Source organism: Mastacembelus armatus, chromosome 11, assembly GCF_900324485.2.
Source record: "Mastacembelus armatus chromosome 11, fMasArm1.2, whole genome shotgun sequence".
NCBI classification, from domain to species: domain Eukaryota; kingdom Metazoa; phylum Chordata; class Actinopteri; order Synbranchiformes; family Mastacembelidae; genus Mastacembelus; species Mastacembelus armatus.
Genome location: NC_046643.1, coordinates 15,464,254 through 15,483,462, shown reverse-complemented (window position 1 = coordinate 15,483,462; position 19,209 = coordinate 15,464,254). Strand labels below are relative to the sequence as shown.

Sequence of the window (19,209 nt, the reverse complement as noted above, 5' to 3'; positions counted from 1 at the left end):
AAGGGCTTATTTTATTTTCTGTGGAAGGGCACTGCAGCAGGTGAATACTTTATATTTCAGTGACAGATCCACTCAGAGTGGCTCCCCTCACCTCTCTTCCACTTCTCTCTGCTAACTGTTGGCTTCGTTCGTGATTGATACAGTTCAGTGGCAAAACAAACAAAGCGTGACAAATCCAGATTATTGTCTGTGGGCGAGATAAGGTTATAATGAGAAAGTGCATCAGGGGAAATTGATCCTTTTTCAGGAAGCTGTCTGATTTACTGGGGATGCCAGTAATAACTTCCTGTGTGTCCTGCCTCTAATGGGAGGCGGGTGAAGTCCAGGGCGGGGGGGTTTGGGGGGTGGATGGTTCATGCTAAAAGGACAGATTTCATTATGATGCAATATCCTGAAAAGTGCATTTCAAGGGAGGTTTGGTGGCTAATTATTATCCATGGCAGTCCATATTGAAAAGCTGTCTGACTGTCACACAGAAGTATGGCCACTTTACACTCGGTGACAGCAGAAGAAAATGAATTATCAATACATAATAGATTTGACCTTTTAATTCTGTCAAAAAGAGGATGGAAAACATTAGATATAAACAATTAACAGATCAGCACAAACAGGACACACAGATGCATCATGGGAAAATGTGCCTTCACATCCTTGGAGAAACAGCCATATCTGAGACACACTGACAGCCAAACCATCAACATACTTGGCTGTGCGTTAAATCTACACGCCATAGAGGAGAGAAATGGGCCTGCCGACAGACCAGTTATTAGCCAGGGGAATGTGGGAGGGATTGCAGAAATTAATATGGATTACTCAAGTATGACTGACAGTTTCAGAAGGGCTTTTTGTGACTTACCAAGTGATTTGGGACTTGCCTTAATTCAGCGAGGGACGCTTTAATACCGTGGGCTGTCTCTGCTATGTTGGCACCGTAGCTTTGGTGAGGATGCCAACAGGGAGGGAATCTTTTCTGCAACAGCACCCCCCAGCAACATCTCCCCCACCCTCAACGGTACTAGACTTGTGTTCTGCAAATAATGACAGAATGTATCGGCACGCCAGTACTTGGGGTCTTTTGGTCTGTGTTTTGTTTAAGGGAGCTTGCCAACAGTTGGCCCCTATGAACTCTGTCTCATAAGCTTGACAGCTGAGTTGGTTCTACACAAGCCTGGGTGTCATCTGGATATCTGACAACCAGAAAACCAGGAATCTGACTGGGATTTTCAAATGTGACATTCACGTGTGGGTTGGAGCGCTTCACATCAGTGGAGACTCAAGCTTCCCACAAAGAAAATAACTTATACTGTAGGACTATATAAAGTTATGCATGTATACACTAGAATAGAATACTTTAACAAGGAAAGACACTGTTTGAGTGAGGACAGACAGAGAAAGTCATTCTGGTTTGAAAAGAAATTGCAAAAACAGATGAGGTTAGAGAAAAAAATGCCACAGTGCCAAAAAAAAAAAAAAAAAAGGCAGGGAAGCTTGTACATATTGCATGTTTCCGTTTGGTTCCATGTCCCACGGCCATTGTGGCTGCTTCCTGATGTGGGTTTCATTATTTATCCAGCATCTATTGGACAATATTGGAGCAGACTCTCAGCTCTGCTGCCATATTGGCAGCAATACAACGAACAACAACGGAAGTGAAAAGGAAGGAGCTGCAGTGCTACTCCACACTCAGTTTGGACTCAGTCTCTGTTTACACAGTTAGACATTCATGACAATGTTGGATTCATCAAAGTCTTGTGCTGTCATTTGGCCACGCTCAATACTACCTGTATAAAGCTTTTCTCAAAACACACTTTCTGGTTTATTCAGCTGTTGTTTGACTGTAGACAATAAAAATTGAGTTAAATCGCACAAAGAGCAGCAGGTTTGCCTGCGCAGCACTGTGCATGCAAGCATACATAGTGTACAAAATGTTATCAATTTCCTTTCTGCCACTGTGGACACACAAGATGGGAGGTACATGAGATTACTCACCTGCCAAAGCTAAACAATGGCTAATGTATCTCCAGTTCGATTACATTTACCATAGGGTGTCATCTCTAAGCTGTTAATGCATTGTGGGACGAAGGGCTTTAATCAGCCAAGCTCAGTGGAGCCAGCGGATTAAATCACTTTTTATCTGTGCTTCCTTTGACTTTCTCAGTGTTCAGGGTTGCAGTGTAAATCATAATGCATCCCTGTTGGGCTCACTTCAGTATGGTTTATTGCTGTAGTCACATTTCATAAATTCCATTTATTTTGGGAAATCCACATCCACTAAAAACAAAGATAACTCTTTTAATTTCCATCTCTGACTAATAACTTGATTATTTCTTAATGAAGACATTCTTGTATGTACATAAATTGCTAACACAGAGTATGTGTCCTATCTCCACTGTACAACATGTATTGTGGCATGCAAATGTATAGAGAACATATATACACACCTATGTTTCTATGTGTGTGGGTATATGCATGCTCAGCGACAGTGAGAGCGGCTGCCGCATTGCACAGAATAGCTAAACAGCTGTAGTGCTCCATCAGGGCTATCGATCATGTCCCTCTCTCAGAATCACAATCAGACGTGGGCAAAGCAGAGCGGCTGGAGCAGGCCTCTGTGACTGGCTTGTTGGACGACTGCTATGCACCTCTCATATCAACCAGGCCTCAACAAACAAACCTGACCTGGATAACTGATTAGATGCATCGATATGCGAGTATCATAGTATTTGTTTCTGTAGAACTTGCTGGAATACATGGAGAAGTATTCAGTTCAGGTTCCTGGCAAGTAACACCTTTTTCCAATGGTTGTGTTTTATATATTATATTACTAAGAAAGCACTACTATTATTATAAATAATAATATTTATATTATTATTATAAGAATATCATGTAGCGTATATACTGATTCTAAGTTACAGTAAAATACATCAAAATTGTATTTAGCCATGCAGTGTATCTATATAACACTTGCCACTGCTAGAAAATTACATATGATTTCATTAAAAACATAACAGCAAGAATAGGGAGGCTCTTTAAGTATCATTAGCTACCATCTGGTGTCATCTCCCCACACTGTATATCAGCTCAATATCTCATGTAATCACAAGGAAGTTAGATGTTATTACATTAAAATTTAAACAGGAAGTGTATGGAAGCTGTCTATGGCACCATTAGCTGCCATCTGTTAGCATCTCCACAATCCTCTGTATGTTCCTCCTCCCTGTGTCCTTGACATTATCTGCAACGTAACATTAACTTCCTGCCAATATGTTGACTTGCTTTCTCTTTATTCTCCCAATGGTCAGTTGAATTTAACAGCTGACCTGGCACCTGACATCCAGGTATTTACTTCCTGGTATGGGACAGTAAGGTTACAACTCAATATCCCTTTTGTATTGCTACCGGACACACCTGAGTAGAGGAGGGCAGCTATAACAAGACCAATCCACATCACACACACACACACACACACACACACACACACACACACACACTCAAACACACACCCACATCGCTTGACATAGTGTGATTGAGTGGCTAAGCTGGAAATGCACAGGCTTGTCAGATATGGGCTTGAGAGGATTGGTGAGTGAGCCTGGTGCATTGAGAAGAGTTTGTGCATGTGTGTGTGTGCATACATGCATGTTAAAAGTGTTGTCATTCATGTGTGTAGATATGTGTGTGCTACCACAGCTACTTCATGTGTGTGCAAGCTATGTTTTAAATGTTAACTGGAAAAAGGGATCTCATTAGTATTATATGGATGTTGACACTCCATTCAGGTCAAAGTTAGTGGTGCATGACTATACTTGTGCTTATGTGGCTTCTATGTGTCAAGGCTCACACAGTGTAATAGTCATGGCTGTCACAAAAACGTATTCATGCACGGGCGCGCGCACACACACACACACACACACACACGTGGTGCTGTGTACGGTGGGGTGGGGGTGGGGGGCATCTTGAGAGGGGGAGGGACGAAGGGCTGCGAGCTGTCAAAGCAGGATGGATGAAGAAGCTGCCCTGCATAGCAACAAAGGGCTCTTGGGAAATACCACCATGACACACACACACACACACACACACACACACACACACACACTCTGACACTGACACAGACTGTCAACACTAAAATGTAGCATGTATGTGGCCCCACTTAAAATGCATACATTTGAATATACATAAATGAAACAGAACACAAAAAACAAATACAAACATAGGTAGAACACAGTGCACACTTGTACACACACAGAAACCATACAAGGTCTTCTGTGGAGGCCCATCTGAGTTTGATAACAAAAGAACGTCCAGAGACTTAGCAGACAGCACGTCAACATTGACAGTGTGAGAGAGGGGAAAACGGCCCTTCCTCAATCCACCCATCCTCTTATGAATTGAAGACTATGGGAAATATATAGGTAAACCCTTTACCTATTAAAATTCAGAAACAGAACTAACATCTAAAGAGTAGCATGTTTTCAAGTCTGGAGCATAATGATAAATAAAGAATAATTTCTTACTGTTACCATATAGAGTATGTTTTGGAGATAAGTTCATTTCTATGATTTGGAAACGGGTTTGGAAAAGTTCGATGTGGCAAGAAACCAAAGTAATCAGACCATCCTGCACATTTCAAACTATTCATTATGTGCAAAGATGCATTTTACTAATATTTTTGGTAGGCACACTTTATTGTAATTATAAATAAAGTGGACTGGACTATTTAGACACTACTGGCTTGTTTACAACTTGTCTGATCATTTAACTACTTGTGTTTCTTGCTCCATCAGACTGTAGTATTTCATCCAATTTCCAGGTCTCAGCAATTATTTTAGTGAGTAAAATGTCATCATAAGTGATGGCAAACACTGTAAAAATAAGATCCATGTTGTAATAAATAATAACTATGCTTTGAATTATTATTTATGGCATGTAGTACATCAAATCACAAATGGCAACAACACAAGGAACAATAATAGCTCTTACAAAATGTGTTCAGAAAGGGAAATGGAAGATTTCATTGACCCTTTAGGAGAAACCATGGTAGCACCAGACCAGAGCAGACCTTGTAAATGTAACCATTTTTAATTCCGCCAAAGGATCCCCCCAATCAGAGCAATAAATCTCCATGCTTGGCATAAGCCTGAACAATGCATTAACAATAATAAGGCCTGAGTAGCCAGGAGATAGACCCTTAAAGGGGAAGGTCAGTCTGATATTACAGCTTTAAAGGTTCCCTATTAAGCCTCAACTTCAATATAACCACTCACCTTGCCTTTAATGGCTGCTGGCTATGCAGTGGCTAAGCATATATGGAGATTCTAAATCCAGATTTTACTGGATAGTGAAGAGCGATTCATGGGTATTTTTCTGTGCCACTGGTTGAAGGTGTGAATGTTAATAAAACTGCCACGGGGGCGAAGGAGATCTCCTTGGTATTGCCCTGTCTGGCCCACATGTTCCGATGGGATGCACAGGAGGCTTTGAGTGCTGCAGCACCTGGCCTCAAAACTGCTTATGCAGCAACTTTTCTTCTGCCTGGCCTTTACTTCTGACTCTTTCTTTCATGTATTCACTCTTCTCCCACCTCACTTTTCTTTTTGCTGCCACCTCTCACCACCCTTACCCCTTAGGGACTTGCACTGTTTCCAAGATTTCCTGTGCTTTGTCTTCTTTTGTTTCAAAGTTTTGGGACATTGGTGCAACTTTGGATGCTAAATAAAAGACAAATTTCTGCACTAGCACACAATGAGGGGAAATCTTGTCTCCATTTTGTGACATTCTTTTTTCACCCTCTTTTCCCTGCCTGTTCCCTCCCTGACCAACTTGTTCTACGATGTACGGTGACTGCAGGAGAAAGAGATAGGAAGGAGAGCGGACACAGCAACAAAGAGCAGGAGCAGATGAGGAAAGAGGGGAGAATACAAGAGCCTAAGTAGATTGCAAAGAACGGCAGAGAGGCATGAGTGTAAATATTAAGAGGGTTTTTTTCCAGCCTGCAGCAGCAGCGCCAGAGGGGAGGGAGAGGTGTGACAGTGAAGAAGAAGAAGGAGAGAAAGAGAAAGAGAAAGACAGAGAGCGAGAGAGGTACAGACTTGCAGAACTGCCAGCTTTTCAGCCATAGCTACGACAGCCAGCTTCATGTGTCAGAAACAACGGTGTACACAATCTATCAAGCTGTCCGGCTGAACCAAGATGAAAAATTGCTATAATTGAATTAGAAAGAAGGTTCCTCATTGCAAAGGTGATGATTTTTCAAGCAAGAAAGGAAAGGGGTGATGCGTGTGTAATGTAAAGCAAAAAAGGGGAGGCTCACCTGGAATGCCTGGTGGGGTTTTCAGGTATTTTCCATTGAAATGTTGTATCACTACTTCACACTTTTCTGTGGACTCCATCCTGCAACAGAAAGTGAGACATTTAAGCATATTCACTATCTATTTACAGGAAAGGCTGAAAGCAATCATGATATGGTCATAAAAAATATATTTTTTACAAATAAATAAATTTAAACTCTACATTAAATTATGACACTGCTTATGGTAAATATCCTGAACTGCTTTATGGTTCCAAATGGAGCTTTTTATTGCACTAAACAGAGTGACAGCCACCTGTAACTGCAACAATTTTCTCACTCATCTAGACCATAAAATAACACATCAAGGAGTTTCAGTAACTCAACATTACTTGTTTCCATTTTGCACTATAACACTGTCGCGGATGACACGTGTATAACAATAAGAAATAATACATGTAGCTGTGTCCTGCTGGCTGGTTATTACCCCACTGTTCATTCTAAAAAGTCATGTAAGACTGTCTATCTTCTAGGAAATGTCACTGTCTGCGTGAGTCAGAAATTGATAATGAAATTCAGGGTTTGCAGGGAAAGAGTTGTTACATAGCCTTTATCCCTGCCTAACAGAAGAGACAAAGGACATAGCCAGGAGGAGAAAGTGATGAAGAAAAGGGGATATGATGGAATGAGAAGGTAAAAATGACAGTAAAGAGAAGCTGAGTGAGTCAAACCACTGGATCAAATGTTGTGTACAGGCGTTAAAGACGATCTTTTGCATCATAAGCACACAGACGCTAATGCCCATATACACATCACATCAAAACATTACAAATGAATGCACCAATGCACCGTGTATTGGCATGCAACCCTTCTTGTGAAGAGAGATGTGAAATGTACGAGCCTCACTTTAACTCGTTTAAACCTACATAAGACATTATAATTATATAATAATATTAAGATTAGATTACTTCTAGTGGACGTAGTTATCATGAGGAGATAAAGTCGTCGCTGATGAGGGATACAGTCCATGTAGGAAGAAGACCTAATGTGTGTGCTTTAGAGATGCTGCTAGGTGGTCTTTTGACGTGTGACAAATCCAGGCTGGATATTTTTCCTGGTTTCAGTTTTGCTAAGCTATCCTAATCTAGGCCAAAAGTCTCCTTGCAAGAATGCTATGATCTTCTCTGCTACAAAAACTCTCAGAAAGTGAATAAATATAGAGAGGATCTATCTCCTTAAATTCAAATTATTATCTTTTTGTGAGCTATATATACCATATAAACTTTTAGGTGCCTCCTTGTTTGAAGTCTAACGCTTCATCTGGACCTTAAAATCAATCAAAATCTAAACAGCAATTATTTCCTAACCTACATCAAACACTATGATTTATTTTCCCTATGCATAATTAAACAGTCCAATTGTGTTATTTGACAATAACATCCAAAACACATTATGTGCACACGGTGTACACGCTATCAGATTCTTTAATACATATACACAAAGATGCATATTAAAGGCAGGCGGTTTTCAAATGCAGGCTTGAGTGATTGCTATGCCTTCGTGGTAATACGTGCTTGAAATGTGTGGAACTCATTGCTTTCCAGATTTTTATACTTTATTCGTTCTCACCTCCTAGAACACTCATATCATCCTGTCAGCCTCTCACTTCTCTGTCCTCTGTCTCTCATCCTTCTTCTATCTCTACCTTCATCCTTCTTTTATTTTTTTACCATTGCTTCTTTATCGCTCTCTTCATCCCATCCATCTTACTCCCAGCCCGTCTGCACCTCTACTTTTTGACGTCTCTCTCATTCCTCCCTGTCTTTCAACCTTGGTTATTTCCTCCATTTTTCACTGTTACCCTCAGTCTCTCCTGCCCCATCTCTCTTACTTTCCGTGCCCTCCTTTCCTTCCCTCTTTGCCCATCCTTTTTGTTTCTACGTTACGCCCAATCCACATCAACATCTTTCTCCCTTTTCCTCTCCCGGCTTCTCTTTTTAGAATATGTAATCGTTCACACTTCCTGGGAACATCCATCTCCCACTGACCCTGTATCCACCCTTTTCCTCATCTTTCTTTTCTCTCTGCTCCCTGTGTTTTTGGGAAGAGTGATACTAACCAGCCAGTGTGCCTCAGCCGATGACAGCTGGCCTTAAACACATCACTGGCATTCAGCAACTGGAAATTAGATCAGTAAAACACTATCAACCCAGTTACACAAACATACCAATAACCCTTTGGTAATGCTTTTACTTTAGGAGGCAGCTCAGTGACCAGAGAGCATCTACATGAAGCATAGATAACTTCTTCCCTATTGCTTTTGCCCTGTTACACTAAAGCCCAACACCCCTATACACGGTGCACACGCCACTAATTGCTTATGAAATCATGATTTATGCGGCTTTGAATTTCATTATCAAAACAAAAGCTGCTTTGAGATTATTTGTTGGGATGTTTTTGCTATTCATCTTAAAAGCGGTGGAAAATCAAGGCTAAATGCATCATTCCTCTCCAGAGCTTATCTGACTAGAAGTGTTAATGCTTAGCTGCTTGAGCTATTTCCTAGCGCTCTTATTCCATCCTCCCCACACACCCCTTGGCTATTCATTGTTTGCCTCCTCCTCAACGCCATCTCTCCTTCACTCTTTCCAGAGGTATAGCAGGTAGGTAGGCAGAAAACAGGTGGGCAGACATGGAGTAAATAAGGCAGACAGGCTATTAGGCAGTCACAGAGAAACAAATCGGTCAGCCAGACTGTCTGTTGATGAGTCAGGCTTTTGGGGTAGCCAGTCAGTCAGCCAGGTAGGCAGCGAGGCAGGCTGGCTTTTCTCTCTGTGCTGCTGGTTAATGGCATCAGGTGCTGCTGTCTGCAATGATTAGTGCTGGGGCTGGAGTAATGGGCTCTGATAACAGTAATGGATCGGCCCACAAACACTTAGCTCAGTTTACTCTCTCTAATGCCCCTCATGGCCCAACCCTCAGCAGCTGTCTGTCTGTCTGTTGACACAACTAATGGGAGCCCTACAATTTATAAATCGCATTGATTCTTTTATTCTTCTTTTTTTGTTGCGTCTCTGTCTACTTCCTTTTTCAGATCTGCACCTGAATCAATGACCATTTATTCTATTTTATTTCTTGATTCATATACAAACATTAAAACCCTCTATACTTCTCAAGTATGGCTTTCTTATCTAACCAAAATACATTCACATTCAGTCACATTTCTGCCCCCATTCACTCATTTCACTTTTTATTCCTGTCTTTGTCCTTCTCATACGTCTTTTCCATTCCCATCACCTTCTTTCTCTTTCTAATAACCTCTATGATCAGTACTTTTTAACTGGCCAAAGTTTTATACACCTGTCCCTCTTGATCCTCCTGTCTCACTCTCCCTTTGCATCATGTCTCTTCCTCCTCCCACTGATGGCTGCTTGAACAGGTGGCCTGTGGCAGGTTGTTGCTGTGCTCTGTTTGTTGGTCTGCAGGAGGCTGCCTACCTGTCTGCGTGTGGACGTGTGAAAGTCTGCTTTTGAATGTGTGTGTTGGTATGTGCACACATGCATGTGCTGCTGTGTAGGTATGGGTACAGGTCTGTGTGTGCATATGCTCATGTTTGTGCATAAGTGTCTGTCTGTCGTGTTGTAACCCTCGGTAATAGAGCAGGGAATAGGAGAGGAGTTCAGCCAGAGCAGGTGATTAAGAAAAATCCCTGCAAGATGGCGGTGCTGTGGCCGTCAGTGGCCTCCTCTGGGTAAACAAGGGAGGAATGTGTGGAGAGGAATGAGAGCCTGGATGCTATTGCCGAGGACAAGGACAGAGCAGTTTATGACTTTGGGGGATTAACAAGCTGAAGTGGAAACTTTTCTAAGTAGAAAAAGAAACAAACTGTTCAGTAATAGGCTTGGTGGTGGAAATACAACAGCCCATGCTATACTGTGAGGACAAGGGGGTCATTTCTGAATGTATGTGCACAAGCACCAGAATCCAACAATAGACATACAGTATATACACACGCGCACGCACACACACACATGCAGGCACAATGATGCAAAGCATGACTTAAGACAAACTCATTGCATTGAAAGATACATTGCACTGTCAAACAAGCTTGGAAAAGAAAGAGTAAAAGCATGTTTTCACACACAAATGTGTGCCTGTATGCCAGTGTGGGTCATGCATGCTTTGTGTGTTTGCACGTAAGATAGTGCAAATAAATTTACAAAAACGTTGTTCTCAATGTTGCACCCTACATTGAGCACCAATTGGTCACACTACTCCTGGCCAAAAAATGATGTGCCATAAGTATGGAACAACTCTATGCCCCAAGTGTAGTGTTAAAGTGTTAAGAACTTATTAGAGAGAGTGCCTTTCACGTATATCATCGTGTACTTTACCTGGCAAAACCAACTCCTCTGCTGACCCCGTTGGCATCTCTCAGTATTCTTGTTGAGATGACGTGACCCAGGGGCTTCAGCATGTTCTCCAGCTCCTGTTCATCCATAGACACTGGCAGGTTGGAGATGTACAGGTTGGTGGGGTCTTGCTCCTGTTGCTGAAAGGCCAGAAAGTTGGAGAGCAGAGGGGAGGAAGAGAAGAGAAGAGAAGAGATGGTAGTAGAATAATGTCAGAATAATGCATGACCATCAATCATAAGTGAGAAACAGACACTAGCTGCTACTGCCAACAGTGCAAATCACATTAAGTTTGGAATTACTGACCCTGATCTGTTCAGATGCAATATGGAGACATCAGTCACTAATCAACAACATGTAAACGTGTGTGCATGTCACATTTTAGAATTGTGTGAATGGAAAATATTAGAACGGTGCATGTCTGTGTTTACTTGGATGTTGTACATATTTACAGTAACTTACAGGGACTCTAAGCAATAGCTTATGTGGATTATTCTGGATATGTTTTATTTCAGCTTGAAATTGTTATGTTTAAAGATTAAGAGAAAGAGGGATAGAAAAAGAGAAAGTGACGCTGTGTAGTGTGTACTGTAGAGCAGTGTTTTCTGTGTAGTGCCCAGGGGCTACTGGCAGCGAGGTGAAGCCGCACAGCTGGCGGTGGGTTGAGCCTGAGGTAGCAGAGGGCCTGATGAGCTCTACAGTAGAACAGCTGGAAACGGCATCCCAGCCCCCATCAGTCAATCAGCCACTGAGCCAGGCACCACCATCACCCAGGCATCTATCCTTCAAGCCAGTCATTCTCTAAATTAAGCGTAAAACCACATTATGTTATCCTTATCTTTAATTATATCTTTTTTTGATGTCGTTTGCATGTTAGCGTATTCCTTTCTAAGATATCAGATTACATTCGATCTATCATTCCACCCAGCTAGTAAGTATTCAGTCAGACAGCTGGCCAGATTCATACCTCCTTTACATATCTCCAACCATCAGGATCATCCTGAGTTAAAGCCAAAATGAGAGAAAATCATATGTGCTGTGATTGGTGGGCAGAGCTATGTAGGGGGTGAAAGAATATGGAAATGATTTAGAAAGATTTACGTCCAGTTCAGCTCATAGTTAGACAACAGGGGGTAAAAACTGCTGCCAGCATCTCCTGGCACTCAGTGAAATATCCTAATTTGTTGTTAACAAAACAAATATCAATCATGTACTCTATTTTTTTCTATCTACTATCTACTCTATCTTCTCATCTATTTCAAATTTCTGATGTGGTGTGTTTTGTAAATTTTAGGTTGCTTCTGCCATCATGAGCTCAACTTTAAATTTATATATTTCAAATCCATAAATCAAAAGTAAATTTTCCTCTTCAAACTTGATAACTGTACCTCTTGTTAGAGGGCTACATTTTAATCCACTCTAGACCAATAATATGAGAAGTGGAAGGCCTTTAAAGGAGACATCACCATGTAGCTGGGATCTATCATTTATATGATAAGGAAGGTCACTAAATCCATTCTTATTAAACACAGTGATTTAGCAAGACATCTGTCTATAAAAATTATGGAATGATATTAATGCTAAAGAAAAACGTTTGTACCATTAGTTCAGAAGTGGCTAAGATAGATTGGCCAAGTCTAATCTCATAAACTGTAGAAACCGTCAACATGAGAAGACAAGCAAGTTCAAACAGGAGAGCGGCAAACCTGCTTTAAGCCAAAGAAAGTAATCTGAAAATAAAAATAAGATTTTATATTTCACAAGCTGTTTTGTAATCAGTAAACAGCACTACTTTTTGTTGAAATTGGTTGATTTAGCCTCAAATAATTGACTCAAAAAAGATAAGATCATTGATCTTTTTCACTCCCATTTGCAGTACTGCAACGTCAATATAAAAATCTGTCTTCTTCGCAGCTGGGGGTCTGTGGAGATGCTTCATTTGCAAGCTGCCTATAAACTCACTTTGTCTTGTTTCTCTTTCTGTTGACAGCAGTAGACGAGGTTAAGGAGGAGGAAAGGAAGTGCCTCCACCAGCGCCCTGCCTCCATCTCTCCATCTGTCAGAGGAGAAGACTGGTCCCTCCCCTGATTAATTAGCAGTCTTATCTGATAGGACATGTTTGATCTGATTAAAGCCTTAGGGAGAAATCTGGTGCCCAATGTGAAAGCAGGAAAACCGCAGCTCCTTTAACCAGGAACTCAATTACCTAACTTCAGGGCAAACTAAACTCCTCCTTCTTCTGCAGGTTTGTCACATTTATGTGCTTTAGAGCAAGTGAGAAAGAGCTCACAAGAGTTTATATAACACAGGCTTTAGCAGTGAATGAGGCTTAATTAAATGTGCCCATAAAAATTGACTGTACATGTGTCACTCTCCTGCTAAGTCCTTTTGGTGTATGTAGACATGCAGCTGTGCTTTCCTTTGAGTTTCACTGCCTTTGTGAGGTGATGTTTTTCACAGGTTTGTCAAAATGACTTCATATTTCAATGCAGACAGGAGGCCGGGATCAAAGAGTTAACTGTCTCACTCACTGGGCTAAGCCAGTGATACAAGGGTTTGTTTGTGTGTGTACGTGTGTGTGTGCGTGCACCTTTGAATGAAAACACTTTCCCCTACAGTATAAGCATGTGACAGTACATGAGGTGAAAGAGTGCGGCAGAATGTGAAGCAGTAATTTGTGGGGCTCCGTTAGCTGCAGGGATTATCGCAGGGAGGCCTCGTCTACTCATGGCTGCCTTGCTAAGTTTTCTCTTTGATGACGTTCCGCACCACAAAGCGCTAAATACCCAGATGAGAAGGTTACAGGGAGGACTGGAAATGGGAGCATTTTGACAGGAGGTGAGATGGGCAAGCCCATTCCACGAGGAGATTTAATTTCCTTTAATGTCAGCCTCTGCACACGCTCTGCTGTCAGGCTATGAATGAAACGGTAATTGAGGTGTGTGTGCTTTTGTGTGTCTGCGTATATATCCTGTCTCAGATTACCTATATGTGTGTATCAAATATCTATAATGCACTGCTGTGCCTTTATGATTCTTTTGGGGTTTTTTTGTTTGTATGTTTCCCAGAAGCATATAAGCATGCCTGCTTCCTGTGTGTGATGGCAGTTGTGTCTGTCCCCACACCATTGACCAGTGTTGTAGAAGGTTAATGGAAAGGCTCCAGGCTGCGCTGGGCCTTTGATGAGCATAATTCCTTCACCTTGCCACCAGGAGGACAGGAGGAATCCAACTGTGTGCGTGACAGGAGGGGTGGGGGATGGCCCACGTGTCATTTCCCGCTGACGGATGGCCCCCTTGCTAGAGCTGACAGCCCTGTAGCAGTTATTTCATTTCAACACCCTGCTCTGTTTACCTCACTGTAATTTCTGAGAACATTACCATGCTGCAGGGGAAGGGGAGTATTAGTAGAAAAAAAAAAAAAGGCTGAGGATCTGGGTAAGGCAAACAATAAAGAAAAAAAAAAAGAAAGTTGAAGCTATAGATTATGGCGCAAAAGGTGACCGAAAGAAAAGGTAAGAGAGTGATCTGGAGAGAAAGACAGAAAGGAAGGGAGCTGACATGACAGGCAGATATAACACATTAAAGGAGGCTCTTGTTGCCTTTTGACAACGCTTGGGGGAAAAGAGACGTCAGCCGTTAGAAGTGTCATGTTCTGCCTATGGGGCTCTCAGGGCTGTATCCATTTAACTGATAAAAGTTAGACAGATATGTGTCTTGACTGGGGGCACTGCATCTATCGGTGCGTTGAGGCTCCAAGTTGCCCTCACTCTCTTTGCCAATACTTTTTCCTCTTACTCTTCCAGATTTCTATACCCCATTCTGTCTTTTTCTCCTGTCTTCATACCACTGACCTCTCCATAGCCTCTTTCTCCATCTCATCTTTTTATTTCTTACTCACTTCAGCATTCATACCTTCTTTCACACTTTCATCTTACTACTTCCCTTATGTTTTTGATCATTTCACTCCTACTCGTCCTTCGTTCCACCATCACCATCTCCCATCTCCTCCACAGTTCATCCCTGCTTCTTTCACCTCTCCTTTCCTTGTCTATCCATTCAGCTTGCTCAGGAGATCAGAGCTGTATGTGTAATTGGCTCTACTGGGCTTCACCGCTGTTCCTTTAAACACCAACACACACTGAATGAGGGTGTGTGTGCTTCCTGACTTGTGTGTACAGGGTTGCCAGTTCTTAATATACCACTATTCACTCCCCTCAGGTAAGCCACTCTGGACTGTTGTGTGACTGACTGGCAGCCAGAAGGAGCACAATTAAAGCCAAAGACAATGGGGCTCGGTGGTCAGTCTGTTTGTGAGAAAAGTGCAAGGAAGCAGCAGTTGCCGTGTTGCTGCTGCTGTGAGGATGTGTTGTTGACAGGTTTGCAAATGCCAGAGGGAGCATTCCTGTTCTCTTGTATACAGGTTGAGGATCCACACTCAGATCTTGCTGTGGGTGCAGAATGTATTCAAAAGACAAGCAGGCCAACCAACTGGAAGGAAGGTGTATGGGGATGCAGGTTTGGGGAGTTGGAGAGGCGAAAAGCATATGAGCACATCAACTCACTTCAAAAGCTTGAGTTTAATTTGTGAGGAGCTGGAGAACTCTGAGACAAAAAGGTAGCACTACAAAGGAGCTATCATTCTGTCAGCTGGCTAGTCAGCTGGCCAGACAACAGCAGGTGAAGTCAGTTGGGCAGCTTACTGCTCTTTGATGAGTGCTTCCCAACACTGTCTGTTGCCACTGATGAGCGGATGGCAGGATCACCCTGTGTTTGCCTTTGTAGAAGCTGTTGTCAAACCCTTCTTCAACACTCCCCCATTCTGTCTGTTATCAAGTTCCTTTGTGACACTCAGCTTCAAACCCCATCTACATGCAAGAATTTATATTACAGTGTGTCCTCATTCCAGCCTGCATCTGTCCAGCCATTTACAGCACATACACACCACATACTGTAGCTCCAGCAGAGCCAGGCTGCTGTGGGATTGAAACTAGTGTACACAAGGTTTCCTGGTCATGGTCAGTGTTTAGTAGAAAAATAAGAAATATTGCAAGCTGCCGCCCATTAAACAAATAGAAGATTATTCATCTCTCCTACATTAGTACAACACAGGTTCCAAGTGTTTTCTACCATGACTACAAGCATCCATCAAAGTGAGATTCTGCAGACAGATGGTGAAACTTTGTAGGTTTGAATTGTTCTCTTTCAATCTGATGTGCTTCCTTGCTAACATGCTGAGATGTACAAACGCACATTATAATCCAACATATGCATAAATGTCTCCGACCTAGATGTGCTCAATCACAGAACAGCATGTTACAGAGCAAAAGAAAGATGATGGGAGCACAGGCTGGTAATGAGAGGGGTCCTTCTGCTGCTCACTGGGGGGCTGACGAAATCCACATTCCTGATTCAAACCTTCTGTTTGAAACAAAGGGCTGTGAGGCGAAGGATCTGTGCCATTACCCAGGGCAGCCATTTTCAGTCCAATTACCATATTACGTCTGAACAAACAGCTTAAAACACCTGTCATTTAAATATGGCTTTAATAGCACGGTGATAAATGGGTATTGGCAGGGGTTTAAGATAAAGACTGCAAACATGCCATTGAGGCAGATGTTTGTCAATGCTTAAGAAACTAAATGAAAATTTGTTTTTCTGTTTTTTCTTCACCATTTAAATGACCAGCACTGGGTGGCATTGTTTCTGTTAAAATGTTAATCACTGCATGTTTCCAACCATTACTTGTATGTGAATATATTTAGGAGGATGTGAGAGGATCAAATGTTTGTTTTTTCTGGACCGTTTGTATGAGGTTTCTGGTGTTTTAGAAGAATGAGTGGCAGCATGACATGAGCACTTTGTCTACAGCACAAGAAGCAGAACCCTGGACTGCAAAGTCAACTCATATTTGAAAAATGTGTTTCTGCAAGCCTTTATTGAATCTTATCCTTTTAAAAAAGTTTCTACCTCAGCAAAGTTTAGAAACTTTTTTTTTTTTTTTTAAAATAGAAACTATAGATGCCCTAATGGAGGTTTGTCTCTCAAACTCAATCAGTTACCTGAGCTCAGGGGAATTGCCTATACATTGTACTAAACAGCAGTTCTCCCTATGATACCTAATCTAATAAGACATACTGTATATTACCCGTACTCCTTTGGACTGTACATACTATATAGATTTTTATCTTTATGTGTTACTTTTCTGTGCACTGACATAATACTGACACAGTCTGCTTTCCTGATCTGTCATTATTGCCACTGTAAAAAACCAAACAGATCAATCATTTCATTTATTCACATTAGAATGCTCCCATGATTGATCTGTCTTAGTAGCTGCAAAAAGATAATTTACTAAGCAACAGATGGTGACTTAGAAAATACTCATTAATTAACCTCTCAATATAATTTTCATGCCAATAAGTGATTCAAAGTTTGTCATCAGGCACAAGGTTTTCTTAAAACATTTTTTTTTAGAAGATAGAAAAGATTTTAAAAAGCAGGATATGAAGCTGACGAGCAAAAGATTTGATGTTTTAGCGTTACTCACACAGTGCTCCATTTGGCTAGAATACAATGTTACCTGATTAAATAAAAACCTTACAAATTACCATGTGTTGCTGCAAAGCACAGTTTAATACATTACATTATTCAGCTACAGAATTCTTCCCACGAGTGCAATCCAAGCCAATGACAACTACGTGTGTCCTAGCAGCCCAGAGGCTCTGAGGTGTTTAGTTTAGTTTGAAGATCTACACTCATTCACTCACATAATTACACACATGTCCACATGGCACTGCATCTCAGATGTGCACAGTCACACACATGCACAAGTATGCACATGATTGTATACACACAACCACTCACACATTGTCAATCTTTGTCCTATTACTGCTTATGGGAAATGACTTTCTAGCTACTCTGTATTATGTTGAGATGATAGATGCTGTGTAAGGAACAAAAGTGGGTGATACATTATTGAGCCTTTGAGTATGCTAACACAGTGGTGGGGCTTTGTTTTACTCTCTCTCTCGGCTGAGCCTGCTCTCTGCTGGCGTAGCTAGTAATATATTATTCAGCATAAGGTACAGGGAGCACGATGGCACAAAACAGTCTTTTGGTATGTTCTTTAATGTGCCAGTTCACTGTGCTGATGCATAAAAATTCGAGAAAAGTTACAGCAAGAATCCTTCACCGGAGACAAATATTCCTGTTTTCAAAATAGGCTCGTGAAGATCAACGATTTAAAGACCAAGTAATATCCTCAAACAACACAGTACTGTGGTTTTTAGCAAATGCTACTCAAACAGGAGCAATTAGTACATTTGCAGTGAACTATTTTCATCAGTGGATTAATACACATCTGTGAGTTTTTACAGCAGCAGGTTGGTGGATGTGGGACTGCCTCGAAATTAACTGCAGTATTCACGTTCATCATAATGAAGCAAAATGTCAGTGAGTGCAATGTTATGGCTCATTGATGTGTGTTTGATCATTTTTGGACAAGCTACATCAGGCTTTGGCCACAAAAGCAGAGAGAAAAAAATGATTGTTGGTTTTGATATTTTCCAGGGATTTGTTCTTAATAAAACATAGAACAACTTTATGCTTTAACATTTCCCAGCAACAATAAAATCTCAAGTGCCATTTTCATGCTTTTTTTTTGACAGAGAGATCACACCTTTACTTTAAAAAAGTGACATAACACCACTAAATTATGTCTGCCATCAATGTCATGGCTCATACATTTTGATGCCGGGTTAATGTGAATTTAAATGGGTCCATATGCGCTTCAACCGCTTAATCACGACCCCCTGATTTGATTGTGTATCTTCCTCGGTGAGCTAATATTCCTGAGATTAAAATTTCATGTGGAGCTCATATCAAAAATCCATTATTAACATGGAAGACCAGCACACTCGTCTTATCCCCATACTCCAGCAAAAAGAGACAAAACTCATGCACACATAATATAAGTGGGCAGGCACACATGCAGGCAGAGATGCTATTTGCTACACTCCCCAACAACTGGAAGACAAATTCATCCTCCTTTTAGAGAAATATTGAGGAATTTCCTTATAAGATGTGGTTATGTTCCTGATCATGTTCCCTCAGCTCAGGAGTAGACAACATTCACAAATGTCTCCCTCGTTTCATAAAACATTTTCATCACCATAACCTTCCTATTTTTCCATTAAGGTGTTTGCAACAACAGCGCATTGTGTTGTTGCCAGGGTAAATGCATTTTTCCATGCTATGCATCATTCATGATATCATTTCTGAGATTGAATTCCTACTGGCTGACATCTTGTGGAAGTGAAGAATGCTGGTGATGGTTTTGGAGCTGTCTGATTTCCACTACCGACTAACATGTGGACCTAATGCATCTAAAAATTCCTGATGACTTTTCACTTGGTACAAGAGCAGCACCTCTTTTTTTCTTCTGCCGCTTTTGTCTTTTGTCAGTTTGCGTGTTTTCGATTTGCCTTTTTCAAATCATTATTACAATAAT

At 41.4% G+C, this 19,209-nt stretch overlaps 1 protein-coding gene across 11 annotated transcripts in view; it reads right to left on the bottom strand.

The window, feature by feature from the left end:
* rbms3 (RNA binding motif, single stranded interacting protein) overlaps window positions 1-19,209 on the bottom strand; it is a 237,709-nt gene that overhangs the window by 53,460 nt on the left and 165,040 nt on the right. For all 11 annotated transcript variants that reach the window (XM_026299821.1, XM_026299812.2, XM_026299815.2 and 8 more), the window contains 2 exons: window positions 10,681-10,838; window positions 6,311-6,390 (listed from right to left, as the gene is read on the bottom strand). In XM_026299821.1, the coding sequence (XP_026155606.1) occupies window positions 6,311-6,390; window positions 10,681-10,838 (238 nt within the window). The remainder of the gene's footprint in view (window positions 1-6,310; window positions 6,391-10,680; window positions 10,839-19,209) is intronic.